General features: G+C 49.4%; 1 protein-coding gene across 8 annotated transcripts; it reads right to left on the reverse strand.

Annotated features, from left to right (window-relative positions):
• Nucleotides 1–318: 318 nt before the first annotated feature.
• FAM110A (family with sequence similarity 110 member A) lies at nucleotides 319–19,810 on the reverse strand. Of its 8 annotated transcripts, none has more exons than XM_025000771.2 (2): nucleotides 19,445–19,810; nucleotides 319–1,782 (listed from the first exon to the last, which is right to left on the reverse strand). In XM_025000771.2, the coding sequence occupies exon 2, from the start codon at nucleotides 1,743–1,745 to the stop codon at nucleotides 858–860; it is 888 nt and encodes a 295-aa protein (XP_024856539.1). In that variant the 5' UTR covers nucleotides 1,746–1,782; nucleotides 19,445–19,810; the 3' UTR covers nucleotides 319–857.
• Nucleotides 19,811–20,475: the final 665 nt, after the last annotated feature.

Below are 20,475 nucleotides of genomic sequence, written 5' to 3' on the forward strand. Positions count from 1 at the left end.
GGAACTGGGCTGGGATTGGAAAGGGCACATAACTTATGGTTGAGGAGGGTCCATATACCTGTCAGCCTTTCCCTGCAGGTCCCCTTCCCAGTGCTCTTCCCAGTTCTATCCCAAATTCTATGAAGAAGGCCCATCAGCGAGCCTCCCAGAGGGCTTTTGAGGATGCCCTGTGAGGCAAGTCTCAGGCCAGGCCAGCAGCCACTGAACTCATGTTCCCCCAGATCCTGGGGTGTCCACAATCACTGACTTCTGAAGGCCCCATCCCAAGACTTTCCACCCTTCCCTCTTGTAAACACAGAAGAATCTGATGACCCAGCCTTTGCAAAACAAGCATTTGTGTTTATTAACCAAAAGGAGGGAAGTCAGAGCAGTGCAGACTCCTACCAGTCCCTTCTGTAGTCTACCCACCTAGGCCCAGGCTGCCAAGGCCACTCTTCCCTGCCCCACCCCAGGGTGAGTTCCCAGGTAACCAAGGCCCATGGGCTGAAGAAGAGGAAGTCAGCAAAGGACAGAGGCCAAGGAAGGAAGAAAGAAACAGAGCTGCTGGGTAGACAGTTCTGGTGAGATCCCTTGGCCCTCCACTCTCAGTGGGGGGTGGGGGGTGGGGGTTAAGTGCCCCAAATCCAAACCCACAAGCAGGGGACATTCATGTCAAAACCCGACATGTGAGGGCCAGGCAGTGGTCCAAGGTCAAGAGCCAGCTCTCTCCAAGTCAGTCCTTGCCAGATGGTGCTCTGAGCCTTTGCCTCCACAGCAAGTTCACACAAGGCAGCAGCCTTGGGTCTGCTCCAAGCCAGGGAATGGATGCAGGAGAAGTCAAGAGGCCAACAGCCTAAGATCCCGACTCCAGTGGACACCTAGCATTCAGCTGCTGGAGTCTCTCGCGCCTGCCGCAACCCATACAGCCATTTGATTACGCGGGCGTTGCGCTCTATCACTGACACGCCATAGGGGACACGCTCCCGAGCCCGCTCCTCGACGGTGACAGAGCTGCGGCGGGAGCAGCCCCCCTCGGAGCTGGCTGGCCCAGCACTGGGCCCCGCCAGCGACACGATGTCTGAGCTGGCCCGAGCTAGGTGGGCCACACCCAATCCCCGCGCCTCCTCCGGGTCCAGGCCACAGAAGTTAAAGAATCGCTCCAGGTCAGCTGCTGCCCGTGAGAAGCGCTCACTCAGGTCCGACTTGGAGCGTTGCAAACCTGGGGGCCGGACTGGGCTAGAGGCAGCGGCAGGGCCTGGCGATGGGCAGGGCTGGATAGGTGATGCCGGCAGGGGCAGGACATCCACTCGTCGGACTGCAGCAATACTCGGTGGTGGGCGTGGAGGTGTGGCCAGGGGAGGCTGCCTGGCCCCCTCAGCCCGTCCAGGGGTACGGCTGGCCTCGGCAGGGGACACAGGACTATCACACAAGTTGATGAGGCTGCTAAGGATGTCCAAGTCCAGCTGGGGCCGGCAGCCGGGACCAGGCAGGGCTCGGCGGCTAGGTGTGAGCACGGTGCGGCGAGTTCCAGGGCTGAAGAGGGGCTGTTTGCACAGCAAGGGCTGCACAGGCTCCTGACGAGTGTTGGCCACATGCAGGCTCTTGACGTACTTGGCCTTGTCGGCCTCCAGGCGCTCAACAGCACTAGGTTTCCGGGCTCCACCGTCCGCTGGCCGCCGGAGCAGGTAGCCAGGAACCTTGGTCCGTAGGCGGATAGGTAGAGCAGGGGTGTCCCGGGCTCCCGGAGTCAGCGTGTCCACAGGCATGGCTGTTACATTCCCCGAGGGCTTCTGTCTGAGGAGACTGGAGAAATAAGAAGACAGAAATCCAAGCAGAAAGCTGGCAGCTGGACTCCACAACGGCTGCAGGGGTGGAAAGAAAGCGACAGAGCCCACTCAGACAAAGGCTCAGCAAAGACCAAGAGACCGAAGACTCCCTCCCTATTAAAAGGTAAAAGCCACGCCTCTGATTCACAGGGAGCCAATCAGCAGGCCGAAAGCCAGGCCTGTGGCCCCACCCACTCCCCCTCCTTCGAGGAGGGCCCGGCCCAGCTGAAGCAGAAAGAAAAAAGGTACCACAGACAGACACGGGCTGCCTGGGCATAAAGGATGGGGATGGCATATTTTAAAGGAAGCAAAGTTGGCTCCAGGCTGAGTGCTGGACATCAGCCAGCTCAACCTCAGTGGGTCCTCTTCTCAATTCCATTTTGCAGTTGGGGAAACTGAAGCCCAGGGAGGCAAGCTTGAGGAAGCTAACTCAACAAGTTGGTGGCTGTCCCTTGCCTCCCTTGTCCCTCTGCCGCGCAGGGGTCTTGGGGTTGAGTGGCCAAGGAAAAGGGCTCCAACCCCACACCCCACCTGGAATGCCCACAGGAAGCCTGGAACCACCTCCACCCCACACTCACCTAGGCAGGAAGCTGCCCTGTGCCATCCACCCGCCTGGACATGCCAGGCCCCAGGCACAGCAGCACAGCTTGCGGAGGAGGAGCGCAGAAAGTCCCTACCCCACCCCTGCCCCAGTGGAGTCCAGACACCCATTAGCTTCCAGTATGAAATTCCAATGCCAGGCCCACGGTGATCCATGGATGCTGTCAGGTGGAAACATCAGCCCTGAGCTATGCGGCCCCAGGAGAAGCTGGAAATGCCCAAGATCACAGCCCTGCTCAGGAGTATCCAGCCAACTCTGCATCTGTCAACAGCAGTAGTATGGACACCCACAGGCAGGAGGGCCTACATCTGGAGGCACATGATCACCTAATCTTCAGGGCCAGTACCCTGGCCATCAGGCCACCCCTGTCCCTTTTTCCAAGGAAGAAGGGCCAGAGTCCCAAAGTGCTCCCCGAAGTCCCCTGGAGATGGGCCGGAAGAAAACCCATAGACCAAGTCCTGAACCTTTTCATGTATAAAATGGGGGAAAGGGACTCCATCAAGATGATCTTCAAGAGGACCTTCAGGCCATCTAAACCAATATTGTCTAATTCAATAGCCACTAGCCACATATGGCTACTCAGCCTTAACTTTAAATTTATAGTAAATATAATTCAGTTCCTGAATCACATTGGCCACATTTTAAGTGCTCGATAGTCATATGTGGCCAGTGGTCACTCTACTAGACAGCACAGATTGGAGCATTTCCATCTGCAGCAAAAAGCTATACTGGACAGCCCCACCTCGACATCCAGAATACCATGAGGGAAGAGTCTGGACTGGGGAGGGAAGAGAGGAATCTGTCTTCTAGACATCTGACATCATCCTCTCCTGTAATCTCAAAACAAGTCTGTGACACAGGTCTCCGTCATCCCATTTTCACAGATGGAGAAACTGAGACTCAAAGAAGTTTCCAGAGCCAGTAAATAAGACACAAAGTCATATGAAGCCTAAAAAGAGTAGTTTTACTCATTATTATTCACATTCTCCTAAAACAGCTTGGGGGGAGGGCGGCAAGGGAGGGTCTGTTTTGTTCCCCTATCTCAGTTTCAAGATATTGCTCTTTACGCATAACCAACAGTCAATGGATTTTTACTAAGATAAAATACCTGTGAGGGCCAAATATAAGTAGGGAGACCAGGGATAAATTAGAGAGGGGACACACCCACCCTACTGTAGGCATATAGTCCAAGATGGTAGGTATAGAATGTTCTAGGAAGCTGGGAATCCAGAGTGCATGGAAACTGTAGATTGTTATTCTATTTGATAATATTAAAAACTGCACAGACAGGGCAAACAAAATGCCTGCAAACATATCTGAGCCCCTCCCCTCCCGCCCCAGTTTGAGACCTCTGCAACCAAGTTGACAACAGAAACTTGAGGGCTGTTGGCCCAGAGCCAGAGCTGCTCCAGAGGTAGAAGGGATGAAGTAGGTGGGAGAAGAAGGCTGCCCCACTCAGGACCAACCCCCAAGGAGACCTCAGGAGGGAAGGGTCACAAGAAAGGTAGCCATGCCAAGCCCTGTCAAGATAGGTAGGCTCTGCCCCACCCCCCGGCCGCCACCTCCCAAACCAGTCCAACCCGTTGGTGGCATGAGTTCCCTCCCGGGCATCATAGGGGAAACAGAGGGAGGAAGGAGGTCAAATGGGCAGGGCTAGGGCATAAGTTCTGCGACCCCCACCAGGCTCGGGCTTCCAACGCCTCCAGCGGACCAGGCGCCCCAGAGGCTCTTCTGGCCGTACCAGGGCAGATTCTAGGAGCCAAGCTTGGCTATGGGGCCGCTGGCCAGCCCGCACAGAACTCGCCCACTCGCCCGCTGTGCGCCTTTCGCAAGCCGCTGCACCTCTTCCAGACTTGGGGTTTCCTTATCCGTGAAATGCTGTTAAAAATAGACCTTCCTCATCCTCCAGGTCACCGTGAGGATGGAGAGACAAAAAACAAGTCGAGCACTTTCGTTCACTGCATGAACTGGGCTCCTTGTTTCTATTACGGAATTGGACCCAACTCCTGAGACCGCTCCTCTCGCAGGGGTCTCTAAGCCTTTTCCAGAAGGGTCTGTCTGAACCTAAGCCGCGGACAAAGGTTAATCCGTGAACAAGACTCATTCCACAGGCGGGTGAAGCCCAAACTGCTGCGGCTCCTCCGAGTTGAAGCCAGGGTCCCGGTCCCCAGGTGGGGCTCGTGCCTTTTCTGAGGCCTCCTCATCACCCAACGCCCCACCCACGGATTTCAAACACCCACAAACGACCCCACATACGCCGGCCCCAGGCCCTTCTCCTTGGCATCCTCGGGCACGTAGCCTCACCACGCTCCCTCCCCAGCGGTTTCCCGGGCATTAGCCTCAGGAGGCCGCGGTGGGGGGCCGCGGGGGTCGGAGTGGGTAGGGTCGTAGGGGAGCCCGGAGTCTAGCTTCTGCCCTTGCCCTCCTTAGCCGAGGGCAATCTTGGGGACTCCTAGCGGCGGAGGAGGCCCAGAGCCCGGCGGCACGCTGTGTGACTCCAGTCTGCTAGCCGCCCCTCTCCGAGCTCGGGTAGTCCCGGCTCTAAAATGAGGGAGCAGACGGCATGATTCCTACAGCCTCGTCCAGGCCTGAAGGTGAGTTTCGGCCCGGTCCCCGCCTACCCGAGGAGGAGGGAGAGGTGCCCAGGCAGCCCCGACCCCGGCCGGGCGCCCAGGCCCCGGTCCGCACATACCTGGCTGCGTCCTGGCCGCCGCTCTGCGCTCTCCAGCCCGGCCCACCTGAGCTCAGGTAACACAACGTTTGCGCAACTTCCGGCGGCCGGCCCCCGGCAAGTGAACCCGCCGGTCCAGGAATTACTCGAAAAGGGACAAGGAAAACCAGGCAGCGGATCGGAACCGAGCCCAGGCTTGCAGTCCGCCAACTCGGCGCCGGGACCTGGTCTCAGACGCCCTGCCTACCCCAGGAAGCCCTTCCGCGAGCGGGGCCCGCCCATCCCCAGCTGCCCTGGCCCACATGTGCGACCCAGTTAGGGTAAGGGCTCCCATCTTGCAGATGGAAAAACTGAGTCCCCCTTGTCACTGCCACAGTGATCGCCAGTTAATATATTAACTTCTCCTGGTGTTAATTAACCCATTTTAATCTTCCCAACAACCCCTATGAAGGGAGCTCTATTATTATCCCCATTTTACTAATGGAAAACTGAGGCTGGGACAGGCTGAGTCAGTTGCCAAAGTCGCCCTGCAGAGTCCAACTTGGGCTCTTTCTCCTCAGACCAAACCTTAATTAACACCACCCCCCTTTCTGGCTGTGTGTCCCTGAGTGGGTTGCTGAACCTCTCTGGTTTTCCATTCTGTCTAAAGGAGAGTTCCAGCTTCCAGGCCAGGTCAGTGTGAGTTCTTAGAGCTTGAGAGTGCCTACTGAAGCTTTGAGCAAGCTGTAAACATTAGTAATTGACAGTAATAATAGCAATAATAATAACTAGAATTTCAGATTGCAAGACACGGTCCTTGTTTAAATCTCTATACTACCCTGAGAGGGAGAAGCTATTTGATCCCCATTTTACAGATGAAGAGACAGTAGTAGCCCTGCCAGAAGGAACCCCTGGGAGGGAAGTGACCGTCTCTTCTGCCACCAAGCTCTATTACATCACTTAAGGTGGCACATTCGATGAAGCCAGTTTTCACTGGGAGCCTGCGGTCCAAAGAAGGAAGTGAGCACTGGCCTCAGACATGAGCCCCCAAGGAAGTGAAAGAGGACCCAGTTCCATGTCTGTGCCTGGTGGGGGCTGCACCAGCATTGAGGTGGCGGGCACAAGGGGACAGGAACTGATTCAAGGAACAACTCTCTTCCACCTGGGAGTGAATCAGCTCTGAGACCTCTTCTAGCCCCTGGGTCCTGATTTTAGGAGGATAAGGGAGGTGACAAGACCATCATTGTCCACAGCAGACTGCTGGGGCCCTTCCTAACCCTCAACAAAGGCAACAGTGGGGAAGGAAGCTGTGCTCTGTTAGGCTCCAACAGCAGTAAAAGCAAGGCAATGATGACAAGTTTTATAAAACAGGTAAGAACTTCTCCAAGTGCTTTCTTTGTACCTGGCATTTGTTCTCTTTCTAGGTATTAACTCATTTATTAATCCTCACACGTACACTGTAAGGTAGGTACTACTATTATGACCATTTTATAGTTGAGAAAACCAAGGCATGGAGAGTGAGGCCACATGTCTGAGGTCACATGGCTAATAAATGGCAGAGCCAGAACCTGAACCCAGGCCTGGGTCTGGGGGGCAGGGGTGAGGAGACAGTCCCTAGTCTCCTGCTAGTCTTTGGCCACTCACCAGGGGACTCCTAGGGACTCTCTAGCCTCCCTCTCTGGGCCCCAGAGAGAGAATTCAACTTGGCTATGGTTCTGGACCTGTTTCCTCAGCTGTGAGGGCAGAAATGGCAATGTTTTCCCAACAGAAATCAGATGTCATCACAGCTCTGCTTAAATCACCCCAGCCCCAGCCCCTGAGACTCCCTATCACCTGAGAACAAAATCCAAACTCTCCACTTGGCCCTCCTCTCAGTCCTCCTCCTCTCCAGCCTTCCCTGCTCCAGCCTCTGAGTCCTCCCTGCTGTTCCTGAGCACACCAAGGTTTCTCCTGCCTCAGGGCCTTTGCATCATCCTTTCTCTGCCTGGAACCTTCCATTTTCACTTCCTCAGAGAGGTTTCCCTGACCACCCTGGGGCTCCTGCCAACTCTCTCCTGCCAGTTAGTTCCCTTCCAAGCATTCATCGCACCCTGTCATTTTAGACATTTCACTACCACCTGAAAGTCCCTTGAACAGTATGGAGATCAGACCAATCAATCTTAAGGGAAATCAACCCTGAATACTCATGGGAGGGACTGGTGCTGAAGTTGAAGCTCCAGTATTTTGGTCATCTGATGCAAACAGCCAACTCACTGGAAAAGTCCCTGGTGCTGGGAAAGACTGAAGGCAGAAGAAGAAGGTGTCAGAGGATGAGATGGCTGGATGGTATCATCAATGCAATGGATATGAACTTGGGCAAACTTTGGGTGATGATGAGGGACAGAGAGGCCTGGTGTGCTGCAGTCCGTGGGGTCACAAAGAGTTGGACACTCCTGGGCAACTGAACATCAACAACAACCACCTGTTTCCTGTCTCTCCCGTGGGCTAAGAACTCCATCCTCCAGGGACAAAGCACAAAAGGGGACAACACAGACCAAGTGGCCAGGCCACCTGAAAGACCAAGGCCCCTCAGCACCGAGCCTCCTCCCAACCCCCTACTCTGCCCAGGCCTTCCTCCACCAGTCCCACTCCTGCTCCAGCCTCCAGGAGCCCCTACTCAAGCTGGGCTCCAAACACTTCTAACTGAATCCTATTTTCCCTCCTAAGATGCCACATCCAAGTCTCTGCACACACTGCGTCCTTTGCTGGCAGTGCCCTTTTCTACTCCCTCTCCCTGGACACCCCTGTAGCCTGGATTCTAGGACTAGCCTGACTGAGTTCAAACCTCAACTCCACCAGTGATCAGCTATAAAACTTGGATAAGATACTTAACTTCTCCATGCCTTGGTTTCCCCAACTGTAAAACAGGATGCCTAATAGTGCCTCCTTCCCAGCATGAGGCCCGTGCTTGACAAATGCCACCAAAATGTGAGCTGTGATAACTCTTCAACCAAATAGATGCTCCAGTGCCCAGCTCCCCTGTGAGGCCTTCATCAGCCCAGACAGAATGTTGACCACTTCTCTCAGAGGTTACAAATCTAAGAATGCGGTCACTTGAATAGATATTTCTCCAAAGAAGGTACACAAGTGGCCAGTAAGCACAAGAAAAGATGCTCAGCATCGCTTATGATTAGGGAAATGCAAACCAAAACCAGAATGAGATACCATACCACACCCATAAGATCGCCATTATCAGTCAAACAAAAACAGAAAATAATAAATGTGGATGGAGAATGAGGCGAAATTAGAAACTTTGTGCACTGTTGGGTTATAAAATGATACAGCCACTATGGAAAGAGTATGGCAGTTAAGCAAAAATTTTTAATAGACTTACTATGGAATCCAGCAAACCTACTTCAGGTATATGACCAAAAGAACTAAAGGCAGGGACTTGAACAGATACTTGTACATCGGTGTTTCAGTTCAGTTCAGTTGCTCAGTTGTGTCTGACTCTTTGCGACCCCATGAATTGCAGCACGCCAGGCCTCCTTGTCCATCACCAACTCCCGGAGTTCACTCAGACTCATGTCCATCGAGTAGGTGATGCCATCCAGCCATCTCATCCTCTATCGTCCCCTTCTCCTCCTGCCCCCAATCCCTCCCAGCATCAGAGTCTTTTCCAATGAGGCAACTCTTCGCATGAAGTGGCCAAAGTACTGGAGTTTCAGCTTTAGCATCATTCCTTCCAAAGAAATCCCAGGGCTGATCTCCTTCAGAATGGACTGGTTGGATCTCCTTGCAGTCCAAGGGACTCTCAAGAGTCTTTTCCAACACCACAGTTCAAAAGCATCAATACTTCGGTGCTCAACCTTTTTCACAGTCCAACTCTCACATCCATATATGACCACAAGAAAAACCATAGCCTTGACTAGATGGATCTTTGTTGGCAAAGTAATGTCTCTGATTTTGAATATGCTATCTAGGTTGGTCATAACTTTCCTTCCAAGGAGTAAGCGTCTTTTACTTTCATGGCTGCAGTCACCATCTGCAGTGATTTTGGAGCCCAAAAAAATAAAGTCTGACACTGTTTCCACTGTTTCCCCATCTATTTCCCATGAAGTGATGGGACCGGATGCCATGATCTTCGTTTTCTGAATGTTGAGCTTTAAGCCAATTTTTTCACTCTCCACTTTCACTTTCATCAAGAGGCATTTCAGTTGCTCTTCACTTTCTGCCATAAGGGTGGTGTCATCTGCATATCTGAGGTTATTAATATTTCTCCTGGCAATCTTGATTCCAGCTTGTATTTCTTCCAGTCCAGCGTTTCTCATGATGTACTCTGCATATAAATTAAATAAGTAGGGTGACAATATACAGCCCTGATGTACTCCTTTTCCTATTTGGAACCAGTCTGTTGTTCCATGTCCAGTTCTAACTGTTGCTTCCTGACCTGCATATAGATTTCTCAAGAGGCAGGTCAGGTGGTCTGGTATTCGCATCTCTTTCAGAATTTTCCACAGTTTATTGTGATCCACACAGTCAAAGGCCTTGGCATAGTCAATAAAGCATAAATAGATGTTTTTCTGGAACTCTCTGGCTTTTTCCATGATCCAGTGGATGTTGGCAATTTGATCTCTGGTTCCTCTGCCTTTTCTAAAACCAGCTTCAACATCTGGAAGTTCACGGTTCACGTATTGCTGAAGCCTGGCTTGGAGAATTTTGAGCATTACTTTACTAGCGTGTGAGATGAGTGCAATTGTGCAGTAGTTTGAGGATTCTTTGGCATTGCCTTTCTTTGGGATTGGAATGAAAACTGATCTTTTCCAGTCCTGTGGCCACTGCTGAGTTTTCCAAATTTGCTGGCATATTGAGTGCAGCACTTTCACAGCATCATCTTTCAGGATTTGAAAGAGCTCAACTGGAATTCCATCACCTCCACTAGCTTTGTTCGTAGTGATGCTTTCTAAGGCCCACTTGACTTCACAGTCCAGGATGTCTGGCTATAGGTCAGTGATCACACCATCATGATTATCTGGGTCATGAAGATCTTTTTTGTACAGTTCTTCTGTGTATTCTTGCCACCTCTTCTTAATATCTTCTGCTTCTGTTAGGTCCATACCATTTCTGTCCTTTATCAAGCCCATCTTTGCATGAAATGTTCCTTTGGTATCTCTGATTTTCTTGAAGAGATCTCTAGTCTTTCCCATTCTGTTGTTTTCCTCTATTTCTTTGCATTAATCGCTGCAGAAGGCTTTCTTATCTCTGCTTGCTATTCTTTGGAACTCTGCATTCAGATGCTTATATCTTTCCTTTTCTCCTTTGCTTTTGGCTTCTCTTCTTTTCACAGCTATTTGTAAGGCCTCCCCAGACAGCCATTTTGCTTTTTTGCATTTCTTTTCCATGGGGATGGTCTTGATCCCTGTCTTCTGTACAATGTCACAAACCTCAGTCCATAGTTCATCAGGCACTCTATCAGATCTAGTCCCTTAAATCTATTTCTCACTTCCACTGTATAATCATAAGGGATTTGATTTAGGTCATTCCTGAATGGTCTAGTGGTTTTCCCTACTTTCTTCAATTTAAGTCTGAATTTGGTAATAAGGAGTTCATGATCTGAGCCACAGTCAGCTCCTGGTCTTGTCTTTGTTGACTGTATAGAGCTTCTCCATTTAGCATCTTATAGCAGCATTATTCACAATAGCCAAAAGGTGGAAACAACCGAAGTGTCCCCTGACAGATAAATACTCAAAATGTGGGGTATATACACATAATGGAATGTCATTTAGCCTTAAAAAGGAAGGAAATTCTGACACATGCTATACAATACGGATGAATCTTGAAGTCATTATGCTAAGTGAAATAAGCCAGTCACAAAAGAACAAATACTGCCTGATTCCACTTATATGAGGTTCCTCAAGTAATCGGATTCATAGAGGCAGAAAGAAGAACGGTGACTGCTAGGGGCGGGAGAGAGAAGGGAACGAGGAGTTACTATTCACTGGGTATGGCGTTTCCATTAGCAATGGTTGCACAACACTGTAATGAACGTAATGCAACTAGACTGTATACTTAAAAATGATTCAAATGGTAAACTGCATTTTATTAATACACACATTAAAAAAGAATAAGAAGGTTTAGAGTCTGAAGCCAGACTCCTGGGATTCCAATCCCAGCTCTAGGTGCTAGTTATTAAACATCTCTTGTGCTCAGTTTCCCTTCGTAAGGAGGATATAACAGCAGTAACGACCTTACATCATAGAGACAGAATTGAAGGAGTTCACACTTGTAAATTACTTAGCACACAGTAAGGGATCAAGAGGTGTCAGAGATGTCTATTCTTTGCTGAGGGGGCAGGAGGTGTGGTTTCTGATGTTTATCATTTTTATGACATTGTGCACTTCCACCTCACCCCTCCCTTCCACCTGCTTCTCCTTTTCTTTAGCAGAAGTCCAACCCAGACTTGGGTGGAGACAGAGAGGCCCTCTCCTGCCCCAGCGGGAGCCAGGAAGGCTCCAGGCAGCAGAGACTGCCAGGCAGCAGGACAGCCCAGCTCCATTTCAGCACAGCTGCCAGGGCCAGGGACACCCAGCTGGGCATCCTCCGGGCCCACGCCAGGCCCCACACTATTCCTGGAGTTTTTCCAGACGTTCGTGCCCTGGCCTGCCTGCAGTCAGCCTTGCCCAGGGCAACCTTGCACAAACCTCAGGAAGGAAAAGGTAAACAGGCTGCAGAAGCGGTGTGGGTGCAGTTGCCTAAGGCAGCAATCTCCCGTTTGGCCCACCAACCTCACACCTCCACCAACTCAGTCCTCTGGGCCTCAGGTCTGCACTTGAGGTTGCCAAATGAGGACAAAGGGACTTGCAGTGCAGACTAAGAGAGATACTGCACGAAAAGCCTTAGGAAGGGCCTGGCACACAGGATGCGGAAGGTGGAGTTGGGACAGACCCACAACCAAGCCCACTTCCTGTCCCGGACTGCCCTCTGCCTGAGCCGAAGCTCACCATCATGGCTTCTTTTCTCGGCTCAGAGATGTCAAGAACCTTGTCCAAAGTCACAAGAAAGTTAATGACAGATCATAGACAGGGCAGTGGTCTCATTATTAGATAAATAATCTATAATACCTATATATTTTTTTCAACCAGGTGATACATGTGCACGGCTTAAAATTCATAAGCTATAAAGGAAATTAAAAAAAGAAAAACACCTCCCTCTACTCCTATCCCCAGCCACCCAGTTCCCCTCCCTGCAAGAATCATTATGATCAGATAGTTATATGTCCTTCCAGGGAGATTTCAGGCACATACAAGCAACAATGGACATATATTCTTTCTATTTTTTTTACATATAGCAACATGTTCTGTGCGTTGTTTTCATCTTACTCTTTCACTGAATAATATATGTTGTTCTTAATATATGTTATTAGCATGTTATTAATTATAGTGTTATTAATAAACTTAATAATATATGCTGTACTACATAAAGAGCCCATCAGTCCCAACCGATGGCCACTGAGCATGTGTCTAGTCTCTATTAAAAACCACACTGTGGCCTCACTGCACCTATATCATTCTGCCCAGAAGTGGGACAGCTAGGTCAGGGGGATGCATGTGTAATTGTGACAGAGATGAGGGACTGTGATCCATGGAGTTGATCTCCCACCAGCAGAACACACAATAAATGATCAATAAATGTTAGCATTAGTCATTTTGATTCCTAGGGTTTTGGGCACCCCTCAGTTTCACACTGGAGGCGATTACCTCATTTACCTCATTTACCTCACCCTCGCCCCTCCCTGCATCACATTCCAGTCCGGGAAGATAATAAACTCGCTAATAAGTGAAATTATAGGACATTGGATGGGCTAAATGCTACTGAGAAAAACAAAATAGACAAGGCAGAACATATAACATGAGTAAATATTTGTTGAAAGAATGAAGACTTGTTTTCTTTCTGAATTTCCAGAGCTCTTCTCCCTTTAAAGCCAGGAGACTGGTTTGGAGGAGAGAGGATAAATAATTCCCCTTGAAGAGATTCTAGACTCCCAGATGCTACAATTCTGAGTGTCTAGGATTCTAAGATGGAAGCCAGACAGATCGGGAACCAGCCCCAGAGTTGCCAAGTCTGACCATGTGGTTTGGGGCAAAGGGGCTTAACTTCTTAAAACTTCAGTTTGCCCACCTACAAAAGGAAACCAATAGCAACCAGCAGGTGGGGAGGGGGTTCCCCAGGAGGCAAGGCCTGGTGTAGGTCAGATGCTCTACCAGGAGGAGTCCTGGGCCCAGGACTAACTCCAGTGTCTCTGGTGACTAGTGTCTTTGGTTGAGGGCTGTGCCTACCCTTTTGCCCAACCCAGAGTAGATTCCCAAGAGTCCTACAGCAATTCCAGGGCCAAAGCATCTGCTGCCCACCTGGCACCTAGCTCGGAAATGTCAGTCCTGCCTGAACCACCCGTATCTTCTCTCTGAGAGGAAGAGCTATGCAATTCAGAGCCCTGCAAGCAGAAGGATCTCAAGTGAGCCCTAAGTCCACCCCTGGCTTTCTGGAGAAATGAAGACAGTTGGTGGGGAGAAGACCCCAGGCCGATGCTGGGGAGAGGCAGCCTGGAGCGGATCTGAAAGATCCGAATCAGATTCTCTGCCAGACTTCGTCTTTCTGAGCCTCAGCGTTCTCATCTGTGAAATGGGGTACCCTCACGTCTCCGCAGGTAGGACTCGGAGAGAACATGCACTGCAGGGGTGAATACAGCCCCCCCTTAGACCCAGGTTCGCGCCCCGGACCACCCGTGCCCTCACAAGGAGCCTCACCTAGGCGAGTCCCGCTCCTCCAGTGCGGGTCTTGAGGAGGCTGACAGCTCGGACCCAGGCAGGCGGGGAACTGCCGCACCCAACACGGCTCGGGAGGCCCAAGCCCCACGTGAGGACCCGCGGGGGCCTCTTCCGAGCTGTGCTCCGCACCCGAGATAAGCCGGGGAACCTGACTGTCCCAAGGACCCAGGCAGAGCGAAGGTCTGGGGGCACAGAGGGGAAGTGAAAGTCCCGGGGCACAGGGAGAAGGGGAAATGAGCGCATCGCTTCACCCCCCTCCCCGACACCAGAATGGTTTGCCCCGGACATCCTGATTGGTTTCTCGCTTCCGTTCGAACTCCGCGCCGCCCGCGTTGCCAGGCAACGGCTTAGCTTCGGCCTGGCGTGGGAGCGCCAGGTCTTCGCAGTTCCTTACCGCCCCTCACCTTCCCGGTGGTCTCAGGTTCTTTGGGCAGCCTCTTTAGCTCAAGCGGCTAGTTCTTTCTCTTGTTCACCCAGGACTTAGCTGATTCCTAGTCCTGACATCAGCTGACAGGTTATGTGAACCAGTGCAAGCCGGTTTCCCTCTCTGTTCCCCTAACTGAGCAAGTTAGTGTGAAGATGGGCATGCCCAGCAGTCCCGAAATTTACTAAGGATATGACCAAAGGTGTGAGTGAAAATTAATATAGCCCTGCGTTATTTATCATGGCAAAATAATGAAAATAACAAGTGCTCAGTGAAAGGAGATTGGCTATATAAATCCATCCTGCGGAAGAACTGAATTTAATGAGTTTTTTTAATACATACCAGGAGCTTTGCATGACAAAACTCTCATCACTGCTCATGGCATAACCCTCTGATAAGTACCTTTAAATGTCCTCACTTTTTTATGAGGAATATTATACAGTCATTAAAAATGATGTGATTAAAATATATTTAGCACTAAGAAAGATTGAATTTTTCAGAAGTATGTTTCAAAGCACTATATACAACATAAATATGCATTAAATATGTAATGGTAATATCACATGTACTATATTTATGTATTAGACTTCCCAGGTGGCTCTAGTGTTAAAGAATCTGCCTGCCAATGCAGGAGACACACGTTTGATCCCTGGGTCAGGAAGATCTCCTGGGGAAGGAGAAAGAATACTCCAGTATTCTTGCCTGAAAAATTCCATGGGCAGAGGAGCCTGAAGGGCTATAGTTCATGGTACTGCAAAGAGTCAGACAGGACTGAGCACAATGCACATATTTCAGTTCAGTTCAGTTGCTCAGTTGTGTCTGACTCTGCGACCCCATGAACTGCAGCACGCCAGACCTCCCTGTCTATCACCAACTCCCAGAGTCCACCCAAACCCATGTCCATTGAGTCAGTGATGCCATCCAATCATCTCATCCTCTGTCATCCCATTCTCCTCCTGCCCTCAATCTTTCCCAATGTCTTTTCAAATGAGTCAGCTCTTCGCATCAGGTGGCCAAAATTTTGGAGTTTCAGCTTCAACATCAGTCCTTCCAATGAACACCCAGGACTGATTTCCCTTAGGATGAACTGGTTGGATCTCCCTGCAGTCCAATGGACTCTCAAGAGTCTTCTCCAACACCACAATTCAAAAGCATCAATTCTTCTACACTCAGCTTTCTTTATAGTCCAACTCTCACATCCATATATGACTACTGGAAAAACCATAGCCTTGACTAGACGCACATATTTATGTATAAACATTTATAATAACAGAAGTTAATTTCTTCTTTCTGCTTCTTTCTTCCTTCTTTTTCTCCTTGACTGGTTTAACTGTTGGAAATTTGGAAACTTAAAATAAGTTACCAAATTGCCAACAGTTAAACCAGTCAGGGGGAAAAACAAAGACACATTTTTAAAAAGAGAATTAGAAAAATCAACTCTAACAGCCCTTCCAGATGAGAGAGTGAACTACTGTTTGGGTCTAGGACATTGCTCACTTTGGAGTCAGCCTCTTTCTATCCCAGATGGTGTTTTTCATTCTTTGATTGGATTATCAGTGATCGAGCACTACTGTGTACATACCTTGGAGAGGTGGGGGAGGAGAACTAATAGTATACCAATAGCTACCAATGATTGCACATTCTGGCATATGCACCAACCAGAAATATCAGAAAAGATACTGTCATAAACAGGGAGTCTATGACGATCAGCTAAATAACAGGCCTGGCACTAACTGTGCCCTCTGCTAGATTGTGCTCAAACATACACACATTTTCTCATTTGACTTCATTACTGTCTGAGGAGATTCTACTAATATTCCTATTTTATATTAGAAAACTAAGGTTTGTCTGGATCCAGCAGGAGTCCTCCGAACCATTCTGTTACATTCCCATGTGACTGCAGTTTGACAGTGGCAGTGAGGAGAGGCAAGGAGGGTCTCTGATCATGAAAGACACAGAGAAAACAGTAGGAGCAGGTCCAGACTTTGTACTTCCTGAGGCTTAAACAATTTAAGAAGTGTTAGGGAGTGTTGTTTCGGAGAAGGCAATGGCACCCCACTCCAGTACTCTTGCCTGGAAAATCCCACGGACGGAGGAGCCTGGAAGGCTGCAGTCCATGGGGTTGCTGAGGGTCGGACACGATTGAGCGACTTCACTTTCACTTTTCACTTTCATGCATTGGAGAAGGGAATGGCAACCCACTCCAGTGTTCTTGCCTGGAGAACCCCAGGGATGGGAGAGCCTGGTGGGCTGCCGTCTATGGGGTCGCACAGAGTCGGACACGACTAAAGCGACTTAGCAGCAGCAGCAGGGAATGTTGTTTAAGAAAAGGACTACAAAATTACAAATCAAGTAATACAGAGATGATTTAGTTAGAAAGATAAAAGAAACCTTAGCAAATTTCAATTTATACAGAGATTACAAAGTTCAGAAAAATAACATTCTTTTTGTGAATTACCTGTTCGACATATTTCCATACTTTCCACAAACAAGCTTCTGTATACTACATTTCCATGTATACACACATTTCAAACCTCTCCTCCTCACACTGTAGGACCCTCCATGCCTTCACTTTCATGTCACAGTACCAGGTGAGTCACCTCAGTGTGCCAGGTAGGGATATTCCTGGAAGACTTTCCTTTACTAGAGCAGCTGGAAATCACTGAAGTCAGCTGAAGTCAGGACTAGGAATCAGCTGGGTCCCCGGTGAGCAAGAGAAAAAAAAGTGACTGGAAACAACATAAATAAAACCACTAAACCCGAACTAAATGTCAAGGTCCTCTTAGCCAGATTCCCAAAATGCTCACACTCACTCCAACTTCATCTGACAAAAGGGGAAGTTGGAACAGAAGGAGATGGTGGTTTTAACAGAATGAGGTTAAATTACCTCACTTTGGAAAATTTTACACAAGCTTATGACCATGGGAACACATTGCTAGAGTGCTTCCCAGACCTCACCTTCCCTGTCATTAAAATGGGAATGACAACAATGGTGTCATGGTTGAATTCTTCTCTGAAATGTGTAGTTTCAATCACATGTTGGGAGATATTTGAGATGCCCGGATAAAGGCCCTGCTGACTCTTGCATCTTCAAAGCTGCCTCTGACTGCATGCCCTGGAGCTTCAAACAAGCAGCACAAAAACCCTGAGCCTCATTCCCAGATTAAGAAAGTGAGGAAAACAGAGGCAGAAGGAACTTCCCTGGGATTCCAAGTTAGGCCACACAAAGAGAGATTATTTGGACATGCTCAGATTCCAGGACTCTGAGCATCTTCATGTGTCAACAGCATACTGGGGATGACCTCTATTTTCTAGGGTTTGTTAAGCACCTGACGCCAGTTCAGAGTGATTGAAAACACCCTAGTTCTCCCTCTTCCCCACTGTGTGGGGCAGGAGGACCTGTAAGAATAAGAAGATGGCCAAGCTGTCCTTAGTGTGCCCAGATCAGAGGGAGCCGGAGGATCCTTGTGCCCCTTGTGTGCTTATCTTGACCCAGCACGTGTGCGAGAATAACATCTCACCCTGTACCCACGCCTGTGGCTGTGCCTCCCCCAGCAGTCTGACCTTGGCAGCATTTTCTTTACTCAGCTCAAAACCAAGATGAAGTCAGCCTCAGATGGCAGTTCCCAATCTCCTGTGCACCCTAGGGCTTATTTTGTTCTGTTTTATTCCATTCAAAGGGTGTTCTCACTGTACACATTTGCTTGCCTCTGAACTTCTCTGGAAGGACTCACCAGAAAAAGGTCCCAGTGGTGGCTACTGGGCTGACTGAGGAACAGGGGGAAGAGAAAAGCTTTTCAGAAAATATTTTTTAAACCTTATAAATGTGCGTGCGTGCTAAGTCGCTTCAGTCATGTCTGACTCTTTGCAACCCTATGGCCTGTAGCCTCTCAGGCTCTTCTGTCCATGGAATTCTCCAGGCAAGAATACTGGAGTGGGTGGCCATGCCCTCCTCCAGGGGATCTTCCCAACCCAGGGATAGAACCCGCATCTCCTGCATTGGCGGGTATGTTCTTTACCACTAACACCACCTGGGAAGCCCACCTTATAAATGTATTACCTACTAAAAAGTAAATAACATTTCTAAGGATACTCTATGAGAGAACAAAATAAGGTAGTGACTGAAAACTCAGCCCAAATATGTCCCTCCAAACATGATGGCTGAGAGGGTCAACTGAGATCGCTGAGATATTCTTTCTGGAGGGCAACAGAGTCATTTTTCTCAAAAATTTTTGAGAAATTTTGAGCTGTCTCATTGGTTCTATACTCTATTTCTAAACTGCTTCTAAAAAGAAACTGACTCTAACCAAAGAGATTCAGAAAGATTTAACAATAGGAATATTTCTAAATATTGTTTCTAAAAAGAAATTGACTCTAACCAAATAATTAAAGAGATTCAGAAACATTTAACAACAAGAATATTTACTATAGCATTGCTATTAATGCCCTCCACCACCAAAAAAAAACCTAATTTCCTGGCCACAGGACAATTCATGGTGAATGCGGCTGGAACAAATACCACACAGCCATTAAAAATGGTGCTTTTGAAGAATAAGCAATAGGAAAGATAGAAAAAATATCTTTGGAAAGATTTTTTTTTAAATACTGTCTCTCAATTCACTTATTTGTTCCAGAAATGTCTTTGAGCACCTTTTTCTAAATCTCCGTTTCCTCACGTGTAAGATGGGTGTTAACCATGCCTACCTCCCAGGCTTGCAAGAGGTACAGCACCCTGAGTACCCTCCACACTCTGTGGCTACTATTTCTGCTACTGCTCTTAAGAGGTTGTTTGATAGTACCAGCTCATGAGGCAGCATGGCCCAGGCATCACTCCCTGCCCAAACCCTCCAAGGGCTCCCCCAACAAGCTCTGAATGGCCTTGTTGGCCTCTGGTGGCCATTGGAGGCTGATCCCTGTCAACCCCATCTCCTACCACCTTCCCCCTCAGCCCACCTTGCTCCAGCCACCGGCTCCTCTTGCTTCTTAAATACACTAAGTACCCTTCCTGCCTCAGGGCCTTTGCACATGCTGTTCCCACTGCCTGGGCCTCTCTCCCCCCAGACACAGCTGTCCTCTCACCCCCTCCCTCACTTCCTTCCAGGCTCTGCTCAAATGTCATCCTCCCAGGGAACCCCCCCCCCCACCCCACCCATTATTTACATTTCTCTTCATAGTTCTCCAACCTCCTGATATTCGGTTTGTTCCTGTGTCTGGATCTCCTCCACCGACTGAGCTCCCAGAAGGCAGGGTCCACACTTCTTTGCTCACTTTTCCTGGAATTAGAGGTTGGCAATGCACTGAACTATGAGAAAGGCTTTGAGAAGGCCTGGAACAGAAACTCCTCTTTCTCTTTGCTTACTCCACTGTTTCCCAAACATTCTCAACCCTGGAGCCCTGTGTCCTCAAAACACTTCCTAAACAGCCTGTAGGAACAGTGAAAACACCATCTACAGAGGGTGGGTCTCCAGGATGTGACCAGGGGCCTTTCCTCCTCTGCCAGTGCCCCTCCTAAATTACAGACTTTCTCCCCCAGCACCAGACTTGCCAGACCCAGGAACTGTCCTCGATTTCCAGTCCCCTCAGCACATGCCTCTCACACCCCCTCCATGCCTCTAGGGGCCAGGTTCCACCTGCCAAAAACTCAGGTTCAGCTTCTGATGAGCATATTCCAAGACACACCCCGCTGGCTCAGCCAGGTCTCTGGTCCCTTTCTGTTGTGTCCAGGAGTGAGGGATGGGCGCAGAGTCTTGTTTTCAACCTCTCGCCCCAGCAAGGGCTGAGAGTAAAGCCAACATCTGCATAGAGACAGGAAACCCAGGACCCCCTGCTCTGACACTAAGGTGACCCTTCCCCCGGGACAGTCTCCTGACCTTTCAGGCTGCAGGCTTTTATCAGGAAAATGGAAGTATGATAGCTCTCAGGACATAGTTTCTGAGAAAGAACTCGGCAAGTATAGAAACAGAGCTGTCCATGTTGGTCTGCTATCACTGAGCCGCTGCTGGGGTTGAGCACACCTCTGCCTCTCCATCTTTCTGGGCCTCAGCTTTCTGTCTGGACCATTAGAAGATGGCAGCTACTGGTTTGGAGAGAGGATTTGGGCTCAAGCCTGACCGGTAGACCTTCCTCCTTGACCTCCCCTTGTCTTGTTTCAAGATGTATTCACACATTCAACAAATACTATCTGAGCCCCT

This window comes from Bos taurus, chromosome 13, assembly GCF_002263795.3.
Source record: "Bos taurus isolate L1 Dominette 01449 registration number 42190680 breed Hereford chromosome 13, ARS-UCD2.0, whole genome shotgun sequence".
NCBI lineage: Eukaryota > Metazoa > Chordata > Mammalia > Artiodactyla > Bovidae > Bos > Bos taurus.